The 17,703-nt window shown below is 42.8% G+C and overlaps 1 protein-coding gene across 7 annotated transcripts in view; it reads left to right on the top strand.

Annotated features, from left to right (window-relative positions):
* The window catches only part of ROBO1 (roundabout guidance receptor 1), a 569,906-nt gene that overhangs the window by 193,485 nt on the left and 358,718 nt on the right, over positions 1-17,703 (top strand). For all 7 annotated transcript variants that reach the window (XM_070406018.1, XM_070406016.1, XM_070406015.1 and 4 more), the window contains exon 2: positions 17,243-17,569. In XM_070406018.1, the coding sequence (XP_070262119.1) occupies positions 17,243-17,569 (327 nt within the window). The remainder of the gene's footprint in view (positions 1-17,242; positions 17,570-17,703) is intronic.

Raw genomic sequence — 17,703 nt, 5'->3', positions numbered from 1 at the left:
CATTAGATTTCTTATTCATTTATCCTGATATTCAATTATTGATAGATATGTATTTATTGCCATTTTGTTGTATTATTTAACCTTTTTTTCCCCCTTCTTCTTCTTCCTCTTAAACATTTCATGTAATAGTGCTTTGCTGGTGATGAACTCTTTTAGCTTTTTCTTGTCTGTGAAACTCTTTATCTGACCTTCAATTCTAAATGATAGCTTTGTTGGGTATAGTAATCTTGCTTGTAGGTCCTTGCTATTCATCACTTTGAATATTTCTTGCCACTCCTTTCTGGCCTGCAAAGTTTCTGTTGAGAAATCAGCAGACAGTCATATGGGCACTCCCTTGTAGGTAACTAACTGCTTTTCTCTCGCTGCTTTTAAGATTCTCTCTTTGTCTTTTGCTCTTGGCATTTTAATTATGATGTGTCTTGGTGTGGTCCACTTTGGATTCCTTTTGTTTGATGTTCTCTGCGTTTTCTGGACTTGTAAGTCTATTTCTTTCACCAGGTAGGGGAAGTTTTCTGTCATTACTTCTTCAAATAGGTTTTCAATATCTTGCTCTCTCTCTTCTTATAGGCACCCCCATAATGTGAATGTTGGTATGCTTGAAGTTGTCCCAGAGGTTCTTTAAGCTATCTTGATATTTTTGGATTCTTTTTCTTTTTGCTCTTCTGATTGGATGTTATTTGCTTCCTCATATTCCAACTGGTTGATTTGATTTTCAGACTGTTCTACTCTACTGTTGAATCCCTGTAAATTAGTCTTTATTTCAGTTAGTGTATGCGTACTTTCTGACTGGTCCCCTTTCATGTCTTTGACATCCTCACTAAGATCCTTGAAAGTCTCATTAAGTCCCTTTAATCTTTCATGAAGATCCTTGAATAACCGTACAAGATGGTTTTGAACTCTGTCCAGTAGTTTGCTTGGTTCCATTTCTTTCATTTGTGACATGTTTCTTTGTCTCCACATTTTGGCTGCTTCCCTGTGTTTGTTTCTATATATCAGGTAGAGCTGCTATGTCTTCTGGAATTGGTAACAGTGGTCTTGTGTAGTAGGTGTCCTGTAGGGCCCAGTGGCTCAGCCTCCCCAGTCACCTGAGCTGGGCACTCTAGGTGAGCCCCTGTGTGGACTGTGTGCACAGCCTTGATTGCTGTTGATGTCTCTTGCAGGAATTGACCTCCAGGTCAATTGGCTGTGAAGACCTGCTGTGTCTACAGTGGGAGAGCTGCTGTTGAGAAAACACTCCTCTGGAGCAGGACTTGCTTCAGTGTGGCTTTCTTGCTCACTGAGTCTGCCCCTTGAGTGTGACACTTGTGGATGTGTAGAGTTGTAATCTGCTATGGTCTGAAGCTCTCTACTGGGTGCATTGGGACTAGGGCCCCCAGGGAGGTGCAAAGTCAGCCACTGCCTGGGGACACTCAGCAGGAGCTATTAGTATTGGGCTTGGAGGTGCCCAGGTGAGGCCCAGCTATGAAGCAAAGCAGGGTGGTGTTAGTACTGGGATCTTGGGCCTTTTGTCCATAGGTATGGGGCATGCTCTCATCAGTTGTAGCTTGCTTGAGAAATTTTTTAGCAAAGTCTGAAGCCTGAACAAGACAGGCCATTCATATGGAAAAGCTGCTGCAAATAGGTTGAATGGGACTGCAGATTTGATGGGGTGCAGTTTCATCATGGCAGAGCAAACAGTAGGGACCATGATGATGGAAACTCAGATATGGTTGCCAGTTAGCCCTGCTACTGGGGATTTCCCAACACGGGAACAGTGACCCCTGCAAGCACCTCTGTCTGATAGAAAGCTGCCTCTGAGTTCCTGCCCCAATGCCAGACAATCCAGTTCCTCCCCGTATGTGTCTGGGTCCCACAATGCCTCCTGGCACTGGAGCTCAGAGTAAGTGGGACCTTGTAAGTTCCTGACCCAGCCCTTTAAAGGAACACCTGAGTCTCCAGCAACCTCCATGTCACTCAGCCTCAATCCTCACTGGTTATTACAGCCCGAATTTATGGGGACTTCTCTTCCCAGCTCTGGGACCCTGGGCTGGGGGTTTGGTGTGTGGGACCCCTTGCTTCTCACAGGTGGCCTCTGCAGAGATGATCTCCCTCCCAATTACAAAAATGGCATGCATGGATGTCGGACCAGCCTGTTCCTCACCTCCACCCTTCCTACCGGTCTCAATGTCCTTTCTTCTTCTCTAGTTGTAGGACTTCCATTCAGCCAGATTCCAGGCAGTTTTGAATGATGGTTGTTCTGTATTTAGTTGTAATTTTGATGTTGTGGGAGGTGGCGAGTACAGGCATTTAACTACACTGCTATCTCAGTTCTTTCCTTCATTTTCTTTTTCCATTATCTGTTCATTTATTCAACAAATGTTTATTGAGTACCTGCTGAGTTCTAGGTGATGTTATAAGCATTGGAGATGGTGAAATATTTCAGTTGTTGTCTAAATTAAGTGTGACTAAACACTACTATTTCAATATTATAAATGCTTTCTAAACAAAATTGACAATATGGCCCTTGCCTTTCAAAATTAATTAAACCACCATCAAAATAATGATTCAAAGTTTAATGTTTTCCTTTTAAAGTTGCATTAAAATAACAAAATATTAAATGGATATAGGCATCATATCAACACAGTTTAAAAAAAATCTCAGGAAAAAAATAATACCACACCTCTATTTCAAAAGAAAAAGGAAAAGTACAAACTTACCTGTCCCCCGCGCCGCCCCCCCCCCTCCCCCCCAAAAAAAAGTAATAGAGAGAGAGAGAGAGCAACAATTTTCAACTCAGGGTATGAAAAAGGGAAAAAATGCTTTCAAATTAGGATAACTTTTTTTTAATCTTTGCATCAAAAATTGTATATGTTAACATTTTATTTATGGTAGATTTTCTGCTTTTGGTTCTAATACATATAGCTTTGTTTGACTGATGAATTATGTACTTACACCTTTAGAAAATAAAGATTGCTGAATAGATTTTAAGTTAATATTTGGAATTCCCTTTAAGTCTCCATATCTTGTATGTCACAGGATTAGAATGTGTCTCTCAGCATCCTTTGTCAAGGTGCTTCTTAGGATCTGGAATAACTAAATTAGAGATACAATGAGAGAGAAATGGGGAAGATACAAGGGAGGTAAAGATGACAGTTGACTAATGTGTAAACGAGTTTCTTTAGAAATTCTCATTCATGTCAGAAGTACCGACTGAGTTTAAAAAATGAGTGACAGTGACTGCATTCCTTTAGGGATTTCTCCCTAATCCTTTAAAAGGCTGTTTTAGGTATTTTGTTTTCCAAAAGTGTAAATGTCCTTAGACAGCTATCCTTCAAATTGTTGTTCCATACTCCAACTTGCAGACACCTAGAGTCATAGGTTTTTTAAAATATGTCTCAGGTATGACTACCTAATTCAAAAAGTAAAGTTGAAAGCTTTATTTTTAGTGCTTTAATTGATTTTAGGCTTTTGATTTAGTTAATTATATCTATGATATAGAGATTCTGTGAACATCCAATGCAACTCTTTAGAGAAAGAATTGACTTAAATACTTATTTTAAATAAAAAGTAAGATTAATTTTAGAATCACGATTTCCCTTCAGAAATTTAAATTCAGGACAGAGGAAATTTATTAAGCAAGGTTTATTTTATACAGTTATAGGAGTGTTTTTGAGTTCCATTTCAATAAGGAAGTCTGCTCATGTTCTCTATATTGAGGTTCTAATCGGCTCAAATGTATAACTATCTTCTATTCCATATTATATATAAAGAAATGTAGTGTGGATTAACATTGTTTGCAATGCCATATCATTTGTCCTAATATGTTGGAAATCCAGTGTTGGGAGGAACTATATTTCCATCGCAATAACAAAATTCACAGGACCACCCAAATACTATTTTTCACAGTACAAGATGCTATCCAAAATTCTTTGTTTTTGGAAAATGGCCGTAAAATCTGAAATAAGCTATTATATTATCATACCTGAACATTTTTGTTTATTCAGATAAGCATTAGTAAATGTAGTGTTATTTGTGAATTTTTATAACCTTGATGTATTTACAGAGTTGACTTGGTGTGTCATTCGGCGCAACTACAAACTTCATCTATATTCTGGCCACCCTACGATTTCTTATTTATAATGAAAAGGAAGAAAAAGATAATACTTTTCTACTCTCAGTAATATTTAAAAAGTATTCATGTGTCTTTTAAACTTTGAAAGTCACATATCTAGTCAATGGATCTATATGGGATCTTTCCACAAGGAACAGATGCTTGCTTTAGCTGGCTTTAGCGAGAGTCAACCGCTAATGATTCTTAGAACCAATAACTTGGCTGGGTACAGTACTCTAGTTTTGTTTTATTTTTCATGTATTATGAAAGATGTTTTACAGTGTAAATAAAAAAATTATTTTGAGTTAAATTCTCAACTAAAACGGGAGACTGGCTTAATTTGCAACTTTTCTTAAAAATTTAGAGAAAAAATAATTGATTCTCCATCTATAATAATAAAGGGGTAATATGCTAATTAGACTGGACATCCTTCCAGACGAAGCCGGGGCTGGAGGGAAGCCACCCAGGTCCCTGGTGTCTGTTGGCAGCCGGAGGGAAGCCCGGGTCCCAGGTGCCAGAGGGAAGCAAGTGCCGGCAACCGGGGGAAGGAAGCTTGCATGAATTTTCATGCATTGGGCCTCTAGTAAATAATAAGAACTGTAATGTAATTTCTGGAGAGCATGGGGGGGAGAGTCATAAAATCAAACAATAGTGCTTACATTAACTTCCACATAATACATTAATGGTTCCAACCATGAAACAATGTAATATTATGTTATGCATCAGGGATTATGCTAACCTATAAAGTAGAGATACCATTTTTATACTCCTTTTACACATGAAGAAACTCACGTTCAAGTTCACACAGCTAACAATAGTAAAGCTTAGATTTGAACCAAGGCAACTTGAATCCATTCCCTAGATTTAATAAACTTTCCCCACAAAATGCTACATTACTTCACGTTTTTTCTTTCTGTTTTTGGCCTATGCTTTTCCTTCCTTCCAGAAATCAGTTTCTTCTACTACTGCCTATCTTTGTATGGCTCTTATTTTTCAATATTATCCTTGTTAATATTTCTGTCTTCCACGATGAATTGTAGGCTATGAAGGTCAGGAATTTTATTTTATACTAGAGGCCCGGTGCACGAAATTTGTGCACGGAGGGGGATGATGTTCCTCAGTCCAGCCTGAACCCTCTTCAGTTCCGGGACTCCTTGGGGGACATCCCTCTCACAATCTGGGACCTCTGGCTCCTAACAGCTCGCCTGCCTGCCTGCTTGATCGCCCCTAACTGCCTCTGCCTGCCGGCCTGATGCCCCTAACTGCTCCCGTGCCTGCCAGATTGCCCCTAACCACCTCTGCCTGCTGGCCTGATCACCCTCTAACATCTTCCCTGTCAGCCTGATCACCCTCTAACTGCCCTCCCATGCTGGCCTGATCGCCTCTAACTGCCCTCCCCTGCCGGTCTGATTGCTCCCTAACTGCCCTCCCCTGCTGGCCTGATCGCCCCTAAATGCCCTCCCCTGCCGGTCTGATCGCCCCTAACGGCCTCTGCCTTGGCCCCCACCACTGTAGCTTTCTCCGGAAGGTGTCTGGTCTAATTAGCATGTTGCCCTTTTATTAGTATAGATTTCTTTGTGTTGTCAATGCTTAGCACTATTCTTAATACAATATAGAAGTAAACCGATGGAGAGGCAAGTGAGAGATATATTTTAAGATATATAAATCTTTTTTTATTTTTTTTAAATTTATTTATTTATTTATTTATTTTCTTCCTTTTTTTTCCTGTCCTTAACATTCCCCCGGCCTCCTCTACCCTCCCCTCCCCCCCCAGTGTCTTGTGTCCATTGGTTATGCTTATATGCATGCATACAAGTCCTTCGGTTTTAAATCTTTTTGTTTGGCAGTTTACAGACAGTAAAAGTACTCATATTTCAATGTTAATTGAAATTTTACTAAAGGGAAAATAGAAGCATGAACTCAGCTAACCAACTTCAACCCTCCTGTCCCTTTCATTTTCGTTTAGAGTGAAATCCTGCCTGATTGGAGTAAGCTCAGGCAGTTCCTGCAGTTAATACCCTGGTAGCTTCTGCAATATTTGGGTCTCCAGACAGAAGTCTCTTCTACTTAGAGTTGATGTTATTAAAAATGGTGGAGGAGGGCAAGCAATATTGTATCTAAAATTTAACTTATGTTACTGTCAGTCAGTCTTTCTCATATCTCTGGGAATACAGCCATATTATAACAAACTAAAAGCCTGGTGCATGAAAATCGTGCATGGGGGGGGGGGGGGGGTTGGTTCCTCAGCCCGGCCTGCACCCTCTTGCAATCTGGGACTCCTCGGGGGATGTCCGACTGCCAGTTTAAGCCTGATCCTGCAGGCAGTCGGACACCTCTCTTGCAATCCGGGACCGCTGGCTCCTAACTGCTCGTCTGCCTTCCTGATTGCACCTAACCACTCTGCCTGCCTGCCTGCCTGCCTGTTTGCCCCTAACTGCTTGCCTGCCTGCCTGATCACCCCTCACCACCTCTGCCTGCTTGCCTGATTGCCCCTAACCAATCGCCTGCCTGCTTGATCGCCCCTAACTGCCTCTGCCTAGGCCCCCGCCACTGCAGCTTCATCTGGAAGGATGTCTGGAATGATGTCTGGAAGGTCATTTGGCTGTCAGGTCTAATTAGCATATTATGCTTTTATTATTATAGATTCTATAGGCATATTACAAAAACACCAGGGAATTCACTCCTAGAAGTCTGTTCACTCTATTTTGGTAGTCATTTTAGGTGATAACAAATACTGCCCATGGCACTCAGTTAATTATTAACATCATTCTAAATTTTGGCCCAAACACTCCCCCATCCAATCATTAGGTCAAATTATAATAAAAGGAAAATGGCATGAAGCATCATCATGTTGCTATCTTTTTTTTTTTTTTAAATGTATTTTATTGATTTTTTACAGAGAGGAAGGGAGAGGGATAGAGAGTGAGAAACATTGATGAGAGAGAAACATTGATCAGCTGCCTCCTGCACACCCCCCACTGGGGATGTGCCCGCAACCAAGGTACATGCCCTTGACCGGAATTGAACCTGGGACCTTTCAGTCCGCAGGCCGACGCTCAATCCACTGAGCCAAATTGGTGCTGGCATCATGTTGCTATCTTAATGCATTCTGTTTCTCTTGTATTTTTTTTTTTTCCATATAATTTCCAGTGAAACCACCTAGTTTTTGTGTAGACTATGATCTGTTTTCATACTTATTCCAGTGGGAGGTGTGAGCATTGGGAAGTTTGTATAACTCAGTAGAGGACATTTAAGTCTACTCTCTACACAATGAGTAATTAATGGGTGCTCTCTTCTTATTTTTAATAAATATTTCTTTGTAGGATAAAATTCTGACAGGAAAATTATAGAATTATTGCCCACAATTGGAGTTATGTTAATAATTGGAGGCTATCTACTCCTTAAAAAGTAAATGAGGTTTATATAAGAAGGTTTAAGAGGCAGTACTCTGTTAAGAATATAGGTATTCTTTTACAAATATAGGTATGTTGTCAAGGCAAATATATATACTCCCACCCCCTACCTTGGACAAATGTCACCAAATTCTCTATTAATATTTATTGTGCATCTGTCAGCTACTCACTGAACCTGTTTCTCTTGTGCTTCTAGCAATTTCATAACATTTTTTTTTACTGCAAGGTGTTTTGTATATGATATAAATGCACATTTTAATCATTTTAATGCTACCCACCAAAGAATATGAAAAAGAAATTTGTATCAAAACAAGACTTTGTTAATAAAATAAATACAGTTTAACTCAATCTACTATGAAGAAACAGACTTGAAAACATAAATAAACAAAACCCTGAGGTAAATGTTATTGCCATGCTGGAAAAAAGAATAAAATTATATATGTGAAAAAAGAATAAAATTATATACGTATAAGTGTTTTACATACCTCAAGAGAATGTTAACATGATCAGAATTGTACATGGTTACTTGCTTGTATTTCTGTAAATGTGATGTCTTAAAGGGGGAACAGTTTACAATCCAACTAGGAGTTTGGTTTCCTCATCATAAATCTCAAGTGACTTTGATATATTTCTTTGAAATACTTAGCACTTATGTGTATATCTTTTTCCAGCTGTGGTTGTGTAAATATTTAGTTATTTCAGTCACTGGTATTTATATTTTATCTTCCAAATGGGCAGTTGTTGAAGGAATCCTGCCATGTACTTTTCCCTGATGCTGGCCTTGCCTGAGGTCAATCCTGTTATATTCCCAAGGTCCTACCAGGATTCTTGCCAAGGGCAGCTGATATTATCATCGTAGTTTTTGCTAAAAACTCATGCCATCAGTCCCTTTCTTCTTTTATCCTTTCTTAAGATTCCTATGCAGAGTATAGTTGAGACCTAGAAGTTGGTTTTGCCAAGTTTAGTATAAACCTTATATATTATTACATTGAAAAATATCCAAATTAGGATAATCAGAATGGTGGTTGTCAGGTGGCTTGTAGGAACTCAGAACTGATGATTGAAGAGAGAATACATTTTATGAATAATGAGCCAGTAATATACTGGGGAGGTTTGTGACAGTGAGGTGGACACCTCTTCTAGGGAAGAAGATTGAAATCACGTAAGAGTCTTTCATCTACTCTCTTCTGAGATTCATATTTGCTCTTCCCCATTGGGTCCTCCTGTAACTCCCTCAAAGTCTTCTGAGAAAGTGAGTCATGGTTATTGATAGAAGTTGGGTAATTTTTTCCATTAGAAAATGTTGGTGAAAAAATTTTGGGAACCAGTGATATTGAATTTTAGTTATGCACACAGTGTATAGGAATTGACATTCTATGAATGTTAAAAACTGATAATATAAGAATACTAGGGGCCCAGTGCACAAATTCATGCACCTTGAAAGGAACTGTGGGCTGCGAGGCTGTGGTGGGCACAGGGATGGGGTCTCAGCTCACCCTCTGCACCCCCACCCCGCCACTCCCACCATAGCCCCTGGTCCCCGGTCTGCCAGCAGCCCTGCTCCTGTCGCCGTTCCCACGCATGGAGTGATTGAGGCCGGTGCCAGCAGCAGGTGTGAGCGGTTCCAGCGCTGTCAGTGGGTGTGAGCAGCGGCTGCTGCCCCGATCACCCCTCAGGAGCAGGGGGAGGTAGAGAAGCCCTCAGGGGCGAGCAGGGCTGGCACTGGCAGCAAGTGCAAGCACCAGTAGCGTGCAGGAGTAAAGAATTTTCAGTAACCACCAGAGCCTCGCCCCGATGGCAGCGACCAGTGCCCCACCTTGGTCTGGCACCCTTACTCACCTGCTCCACCATCCCACTGCGGCAGACACCCGCCATGTTCCGCGCGCACCCCTTGGTGGTCAGCGCATGTCATAGTGACCGGTTGTTTTTGTTGTTCCACCATTCGGTCTATTTGCATATTAGGGTTTTAATTATATAGGTTTAATAAAAAATGCAAGATTGTATTTAGAAAAGATGACACAGTATAGGGAAAATTTATATCCTCATTTATTTATCATGAAGGTCTTTATTGAGTTAATAGACAATGAAATCAATTGATTTACCGGTAGATATTCTATGCATGCATGGGAAAAAAACAGCAGTTGCCATCAGGATTGCTTCTTGTTTTTATTACTACACTAGAGGCCCGGTGCACAAAAATTTGTGCACTGGAGGGGGGGCGGGTCCCCCAGCCCGGCCTGTGCCCTCGCGCAGTCTGGGACCCCTCTGAAGATAACGACCTGCTGGCTTAGGCCTGCTCCCGGGTGGCAGAGGGCAGGCCCAATCCCTAGGTGCAGCCCCTGGTCAGGCTCAGAGCAGGGCGGATTGGGAGGTTGCGATGCCACCCTCAGTCACGCTCAGGGTAGGGCCGATTAGGGGGTTGGGGCACCGCCCCCTGTCACACTCAAGGCAGGGTCGATGGGGAGGTTGCAGCGCCACCCCCTGTCATGCACAGAGCAGGGCCAATCAGGGGGTTGGGGCGCTGCCCCCTGTCACTCACAGAGCAGGGCCCATCAGGGGGGTTGGGGCTCCGTACCCTGTCACACACAGAGCAGGGCCCATCAGAGGGTTGGGGAGCTCCCCCATGTCATGCACACAGCAGGGCCCATCAGGGGGTTGGGGCGCTGCCCCCTGTCACTCACAGAGCAGGGCCCATCAAGGGGTTGGGGAGCTCCCCCCTGTCACACACAGAGCAGGGTTGATAAGGGGGTTGGGGAGCTCCCCCCTGTCACTCACAGAGTAGGGCCGATAGGGGAACTGGAGCACCGCCCCCTGTCACACACAGAGCAGGGCGGATCAGGGGGTTGGGGCGCCGCCACTGTCACACTCAGGGCAGGGCCGATGGAGAGGTTATGGCTCTACCCAGTCACACACAGAGCAGGGCCTGTGGGGGGGGGGGGGGGGGTTGGGGCACCGCACCCTGTCACACACAGAGCCGCAGGGCAATCGGGATTGGGGAGCTCCCCCCTATCAGGCACAGAGCAGGGCTGATCAGGGGGTTGGGGCACCTTCCCCTGTCACGAACAGAGCAGAGCATATAGGGAGGTTGTGGCCCCGCACCCTGTCACACACAGAGCCGCAGGGCGATCAGGGGGTTTGGGCGCTGCCCCCTGTCACGCTGATCCCAGTGCTGGGAGGCATATTACCCTTTTACTATATAGGATAGAGGCCTGGGGGCCGGCTGGTTTGCCCTAAAGGGCGTCCTGGATCAGGGTGGGGGTCCCCACTGGGGTGCCTGGCCAGCCTGGATGAGGGGATGATGGCTGTTTGCAGCTGGTCACACACCCTTCAGGGTGGGGGGCCCCACTGGGGTGCCTGGCCAGTCAGGGTGAGGGGCTGAGGGCTGCCTTATGGCTGGTGATTAACTGAAGCTCCCAACCGCTCCTTTTTTTCTTTTTCTTTTTTTATTCTGGGCCAGCTTTAGCTCTGGCTCTAGCTCTGAGGCTTCCGCTGGTTTGTTTGCCATTCTATAATCGAAACAATGTATAACTTCAGCTCTGAGATCCTGGCCGTTTGTTTAGCTTCTATATTTGTTAGAATGTTTCAAACTGCCGGCTCAGAGGCCGGCAAGGCAAGCGGGGAACGTTGGAGTCTGCAGCAAGCAAGCCTTATGTTCGCTTCCAGCTGCCTGGCTGCTGGCCGCCATCTTGGCTGACAGCTAATTTGCATATACTCACTTATTAGCCAATGAAAAGGGTAGCGGTCGTACGCCAATTATCATGTTTCTCTTTTATTAGTGTAGATTTAAAAAATAAGTAATCAGACTTAACACTTCCATTGTTTGAAACAAGAATGGACAAAGCATGTTTCTTGATATATTTTAAGACTAGAGGCCCGGTGCACAAAAATTTGTGCACTTGGGGCCGGGGGGTGGGGGGGGTCTCCCAGCCCGGCCTGTGCCCTCTCGAAGTTTGGGACCCCTCGGGAGATAACGACCTGCTGGCTTAGGCCTGCTCCCGGGTGGCAGAGGGCAGGCCCAATCCCTAGGTGCAGCCCCTGGTCAGGCTCAGAGCAGGGCCGATTGGGGAGTTGGGGCACCGCCCCCTGTCACACTCAAGGTAGGGTCGATGGGGAGGTTGCGACGCCACCCCCTGTCACGCACAGAGCAGGGCCCATCAGGGGGTTGGGGTGCTGTCCCCTGTCACACACAGAGCAGGGCCCATCAGGGGGTTGGGGTGCTGTCCCCTGTCACACACAGAGCAGGGCCCATCAGGGGGTTGGGGTGCTGTCCCCTGTCACGCACAGAGCAGGGCCGATCAGGGGGTTGGGGCTCTGTACCCTGTCACGCACAGAGCAGGGCCCAGCAGGGGGTTGAGGAGCTCCCCGCTGTCACTCACAGAGTAGTGCCGATAGGGGAGTTGGGGCACCGCCCCCTGTCACAGAGCAGGGCGGATCAGGGGGTTGGGGCACTGCACCCTGTCACACTCAGGGCAGGGCCAATGGGGAGGTTATGGCTCTACCCTGTCACACACAGAGCAAGGCCCGTGGAGGGGGGTTGGGGCGCCACCCTCTATCACCCACAGAGCAGGGCCGATCAGGGGGTTGAGGCGCCGCCACTGTCACACTCAGGGCAGGGCCAATGGAGAGGTTATGGTTCTACCCTGTCACACACAGAGCAGGGCCCGTTGGGGGGGGAGGGGGGTTTGTGTGCTGCACCCTGTCAAACACAGAGCTGCAGGGCAATCAGGGGATTGGGGAGCTCCCCCCTATCAGGCACAGAGCAGGGCAGATAGGGAGGTTGTGGCCCCGCCCCCTGTCACCCACAGAGCCGCAGGGCGATCAGGGGGTTTGGGCGCCGCCCCCTGTCACGCTGATCCTGGTGCCGGGAGGCATATTACCCTTTTACTATATAGGATAGAGGCCTGGTGCACGGGTGGGAGCCGGCTGGTTTGCCCTGAAGGGTGTCCTGGATCAGGGTGGGAGTCCCCACTGGGGTGCCTGGCCAGTCTGGGTGAGGGTCTGAGGGCTGTTTTCCGGAAGCGAGTGACTGAAGCTTCCAACCGCTCCTTGTTTTCTTTTTTTTTTTTTTTTATTCTGGGCCAGCTTTAGCTCTGAGGCCTGGCTGCTGAAAACATCGATACAATGTTGCTAAAGCCCGCTGACTGAAAGCTGGTTTCTGGGCTTTTGTTTATCTTCTATGTTTGCAACATAGTACATAGTTGCTTAGAGTTGCAACTGAGAGGCCGGAAAGTGAGGTGGGGAAGTTGGAGTCCTCCTTCACTGCAGCAAGCAAGCCTCATGTTCACTTCCAGCTGCCTGGCTGCCGGCCGCCATCTTGGCTGACAGTTAATTTGCATATACTCACTGATTAGCCAATGAAAAGGGTAGCGTTCGTACGCCAATTACCATGTTTCTCTTTTATTAGTGTAGATATTAATGCTGGCAGTATTTATGAAATAGCTGGAAAAAACAAGGGTTTTGAATTTCACTAGGATTAAATCCAGCACTGCCACCTTCCAGCTATATGATCGCTGAGAGTCTCAGTTCTCTTATATGGACACCAGATATAGCAACACCTACCCTATAAAGATGTTATAGTGTTAAAGGAGATAATGGATAATTAATATTCGTTTTCTTATTTCATTTTTTCCTGCTTAGACTTGATAATAAATAAAAATTATTAGAGATTTCATAGTGATGATGACTGCCATTTATAATTTTTATTATTGAGGTTGACTAGCCACTCATAAATATCACTCAGGAACGAGAAAGTTTCTTTCCTGAAGGTTAAACCTTATGAGAAATGTGAGATTTCTATTTTTGTGTTGTTATGATTTGTAAAGTTATTAGTTCTACAGGCAAATAATTCATTTTTTGCTAACCCTATTCATTCTCTTCAGATTATTGGATGGTAACAAGGTGTATTTTTTTTTTTTTTTTTAGGTATATTCTTTAGAAGCAAGGGTCAGTGGGGATGTCCTATAAACATAAAAAGAGTTCAATGGCTAACCTAGTTTGATTATACCTGTCTTTTGGCTAATTATAATGTGTATTAGCTAGACTATATAGACCCTGATAACCGCAACTCTTTTTTTGAGCAATACCTATTAACAATCTGAGGAAAGAATATTTCAAAGAGCATTTTGGAAAATTTAGCCTTTATTGGAATAGAATTTAGCCTTTATTGCTGAAACTCTTCTACTGAGTGCTGCTTTACAAAAATCACGGTGAAAACTTGGGCCTGAGTTAATTCCCAAAAGTCCTGGCTGTGGTCCAGCTGTGTGTGACTGTAGATTAGGCATTGAGACGTGAGCTCCCCTGCACTTAGTGGAGTCTGGGTGATCTCCAGGTTCTATAATTGGCTGTTACTTCCTCTATACAATCTCCCTAGATGGTTTTATTCTCTCCCATGGTTTCAGTCTCCAGCTTGATTCTCTTCTACAGTTACAGCTGAGATTACTTTTCTGATGTCAGATTTGGATATTCAATTGGCAACTTGTCATCTCCATTGAAATATTCTAGAAGTACTTCAGATGCTTCATGTCTCATGCTGAATAAATCATCACTTGTTCTTCTTCTTACCAAGCCCCACTTTTCGACTCTCTACCCTCTTTGGGACTACCCTTCACCTATTGCTCAGATCAGAAACTTGAAACCTTCCTGCCCCCTGCTTTTCCATCCTGTGCATTTTTTATTTTCATTCCCCACACATTGCCAGTGAATAGATCCTGATGTTGTGACTAAATATCTCTAGATTCTTCCCTTTATTTTCCCCTCTGTCTGTCAATATCCAATTCCAAGTTTTGGAATTTATTGCTTGAAGAGTGTAAAAGTGTCCTAACTAATCCCTTCCTAGCCTATCCTGCTAAGGTACAAGTTTCATTCTACCAATAGTGAGCATTTTAAAATCAAACTTGAGCATGTGATCCTCATTGCCTTCAGTTGGTTCCAGAACTTTGGCTTGGTGTGCAAATCCCATTACATCATTGCTTCTAGCTACTTCTTGAGGCACATGCTTTCTAATCTTTGACATGAACCTTACACTGAGGCCATACTAACCTACCTGCAGGTCTGAGTTAACAAATGTACCATATTCTTTTGTTGCTGTGCCTTTAAATGAAATTATCTCCTTTCTTTTCTTCCTGATTCTTTTTCTGAGGCTCAAGTTTCATGTCTCAGGATGCCTTCTCTGTCTTGCTCAGGTAGTCTTAAGTGTCCTTTCTTTGTGTTTTCATAGCAACCTATGCACCCTTATTTCCTATCTGAAATGGACTTGAAGAATAGAAAAAAAAATTTTTTTGCTGCTCTTGCAAGTTTGGCTCAGTGGATAGAGCGTTGGCCCTTGGACTAAAGGATCCGGGGTTGGATTCTGGTCAAGGGCATGTACCTGGGTTGCAGGCTTGATCTCGGGCTCCAGGTCTGGTTAGTGCGGGAGGCAACCAATTGATGTGTCTCTCTCAGATGGATGTTTCTCTCTCTCTGTCTCTCCCCCTCCCTTCCACTCTCTCTAAAAATCTATGGAAAAATATCGTATGGTGAAGATGAAAAAACAAACAAAAACCCTAAAAATAAAATTTGCTTAAATTGAATATATCTTACCTCAGCAGTTAATACTAATTAATATCCACCTTTCATAATTACAGTCAAAGCAGTAGCCAGTACTTTATTATAATGCTTTATATTTTGAAGTTTTATAGCACTTATAATTGAATAATTTAAAATCTAATTTGAATTGAATTTGACTTGAATATAACCTTTTTGAGAGAGTATGACTTTCTAAGTTATATTTTTTTCTCATGTTGCTTATTTATTTTATCCTCTTCTAGAGCTTGGTTTCATTTAAAGAACTTATGCAGTATTTCATGCACAAAGCTAAAGCTATTTGTCAATTTTTGAATATATATATATATATTCCTGGTAGATGTAAGCAAATAATAGATCTTTTATCAATTATGTATTTATTTCACTAATAAAAATGCTAATTGCAGTAGTAAGAAATTAGAGATATAAATAAGCCCATGTAGGACTTATAGTCTACTGAAAGTTAAATAGTATGCATATTGGTTACGATTATTAAAGTAAAATCTCTTAAGTCTCTTTATAGAATGCACAGTTATTAAGCTTAAGAACATTCCATTCAAATAGGTCTTTTCCTGTCAGCACTTCATTCATTTTTTATTCATTCAACACATACATATTGATTGTCTGTAGTATGCTCAGCACTCTGCCAAGTGTACAAGAAGCAATTGAGCAGAATCAGACCCACAGATCTTACAGAGTGATGCAAAAGGCATAGTATTTAAAGCTGTAATTCTGATCATTCTTACCAAGGATAGCTATGTAGTGTTATTTAGGTTTATAAAAGGAGCCTTTAATTGTTGTAAAGATCAGGGAGCTCAGGGATTTGAAAGGAAAGTGCATATAAACTAGGGGAAGATCATTTTAAGCTCAGACCCTGTGGCAGGCAGACTCTGTGGAACGCAAAAGCTCAAAATATTTGTGGAGCTAACAGAAGATTGGGGCAAAGAAAGCAGAGAAAGGGATGGAACAGGAAGAGTCTGGAAAGCTAGATAGGGAATGAACAGTCTGGCTCTTGTTGGTCTTTTTAAGGACTTTATCTTAAGAGCAATGGGTTTATTTTAAGAGCCATTGAAATAGTGGAGGACCCAGATTGTATTTACATTTCAAAGCCTTCATGGCTACATTGAAGTAAAGCTATTTAAGAGCTTTCCTAAATCCTTGTGGGGATTGATAGGAGCTTGATCTGGGATGGTAGTTGACTGTAGAGATGGAGATTAGTAGATTGATTTGAGAAATTTGGGGGAAGATGAGGTGACAGGAAGGGAGGTTTCAAGGAAGAATATTTTCTTTATTTTCATTTTTCATTGAGATTGGAACATTAGATGAGAATAGGTTTGGAGCACAACTAAATTAAGTTGGGTTTTTAAATTTGATAAATCTCTAAGAAATTAACCCATTAAATCTATCTATGGTAGCAATTAGGTAGGAGTATTAAAAATGTGAAACTTAATCCCTGTTTTAGATATTATAATCTCATTGACAAAGTAAGTTATAGACACAAAATATTTAAATGGCACATATTATCAGGATTTCATTTAGTAATGCATGGGATCTAGAATGTAGCCCCTCACCCAATATCCTTTAGCATTTAATATTATATTTAATTATTTAAACTCAATTATTTAACATTTCATCTTTGAAGTCTATTAAAATCTCAACATAGTTATTGGAGAGCAATGAACTTAATTTATTAGAAAGATAGAAAAGTTTCTATAAAAAGTTTCACCATATATTTGAATATAAATGCTCATTAGTATATAGCATATGTTTTAAGTGCTGATTGATGTGAGTTAAAAAGGAAATTCTAAGAAGTCATGCCAATTTTTGTAATACTCAACAATTCTCTAACACACTCCTCTGCAAAAGCAGGCACATAAATGGTACAGACAGACAGGGTGATGGGTTCTGAGAGGATTTGTGGACAAGAGATTTGGAGAGCAGGCAGTATTCGTATGGGCAAAGTTTAAGCAAGAGCACTTTCTAAATGGAGGGTCTAAAAGAGTCAGGAATTGGAAGGTGTCAAGGTGGACACCAGAAGGATTAGTTAGTGAAGAGGGCAGGACGAGTGGGTCAATAGTACGCAGTGTTTAAACAACAGTGTTAATGCCTAGTCTTTGGTAATAAGACCTTTATTGTTTTCAAGTGATAATATGAAACTATTTTGTCATTTCTTCTGCAGGCTCCCGTCTTCGTCAGGAAGATTTTCCACCGCGCATTGTTGAACACCCTTCAGACCTAATTGTCTCAAAAGGAGAACCTGCAACTTTGAACTGTAAAGCTGAGGGCCGCCCCACACCGACTATTGAATGGTACAAAGGTGGGGAGAGAGTGGAGACAGACAAAGATGACCCTCGCTCACACCGCATGTTGTTGCCAAGTGGATCTTTATTTTTCTTACGAATTGTACATGGACGAAAAAGTAGGCCAGATGAAGGGGTCTACATCTGTGTAGCAAGGAATTACCTCGGAGAGGCTGTGAGCCACAATGCATCGCTGGAGGTAGCTAGTAAGTAAAAGGGGCTTTCTGTGTTTCTTGGGGGGATGGCAGAGCGGGATCATTTCCCTTGATAAGGGCAATAACAAAAATCAAACCTGTATCACAGGCTTTACTGCAGGAAAATCTCTAGCTTTGCATATGAA

This window comes from Myotis yumanensis, unplaced genomic scaffold (assembly GCF_028538775.1).
Source record: "Myotis yumanensis isolate MYYU_CA2020_CCGP unplaced genomic scaffold, mMyoYum1.0.hap1 SCAF_2, whole genome shotgun sequence".
Classification (NCBI taxonomy): Eukaryota; Metazoa; Chordata; class Mammalia; order Chiroptera; family Vespertilionidae; genus Myotis; species Myotis yumanensis.
Note: the sequence above shows the minus strand (reverse complement) of the source record. Positions and strands in the feature narration are given on the sequence as shown.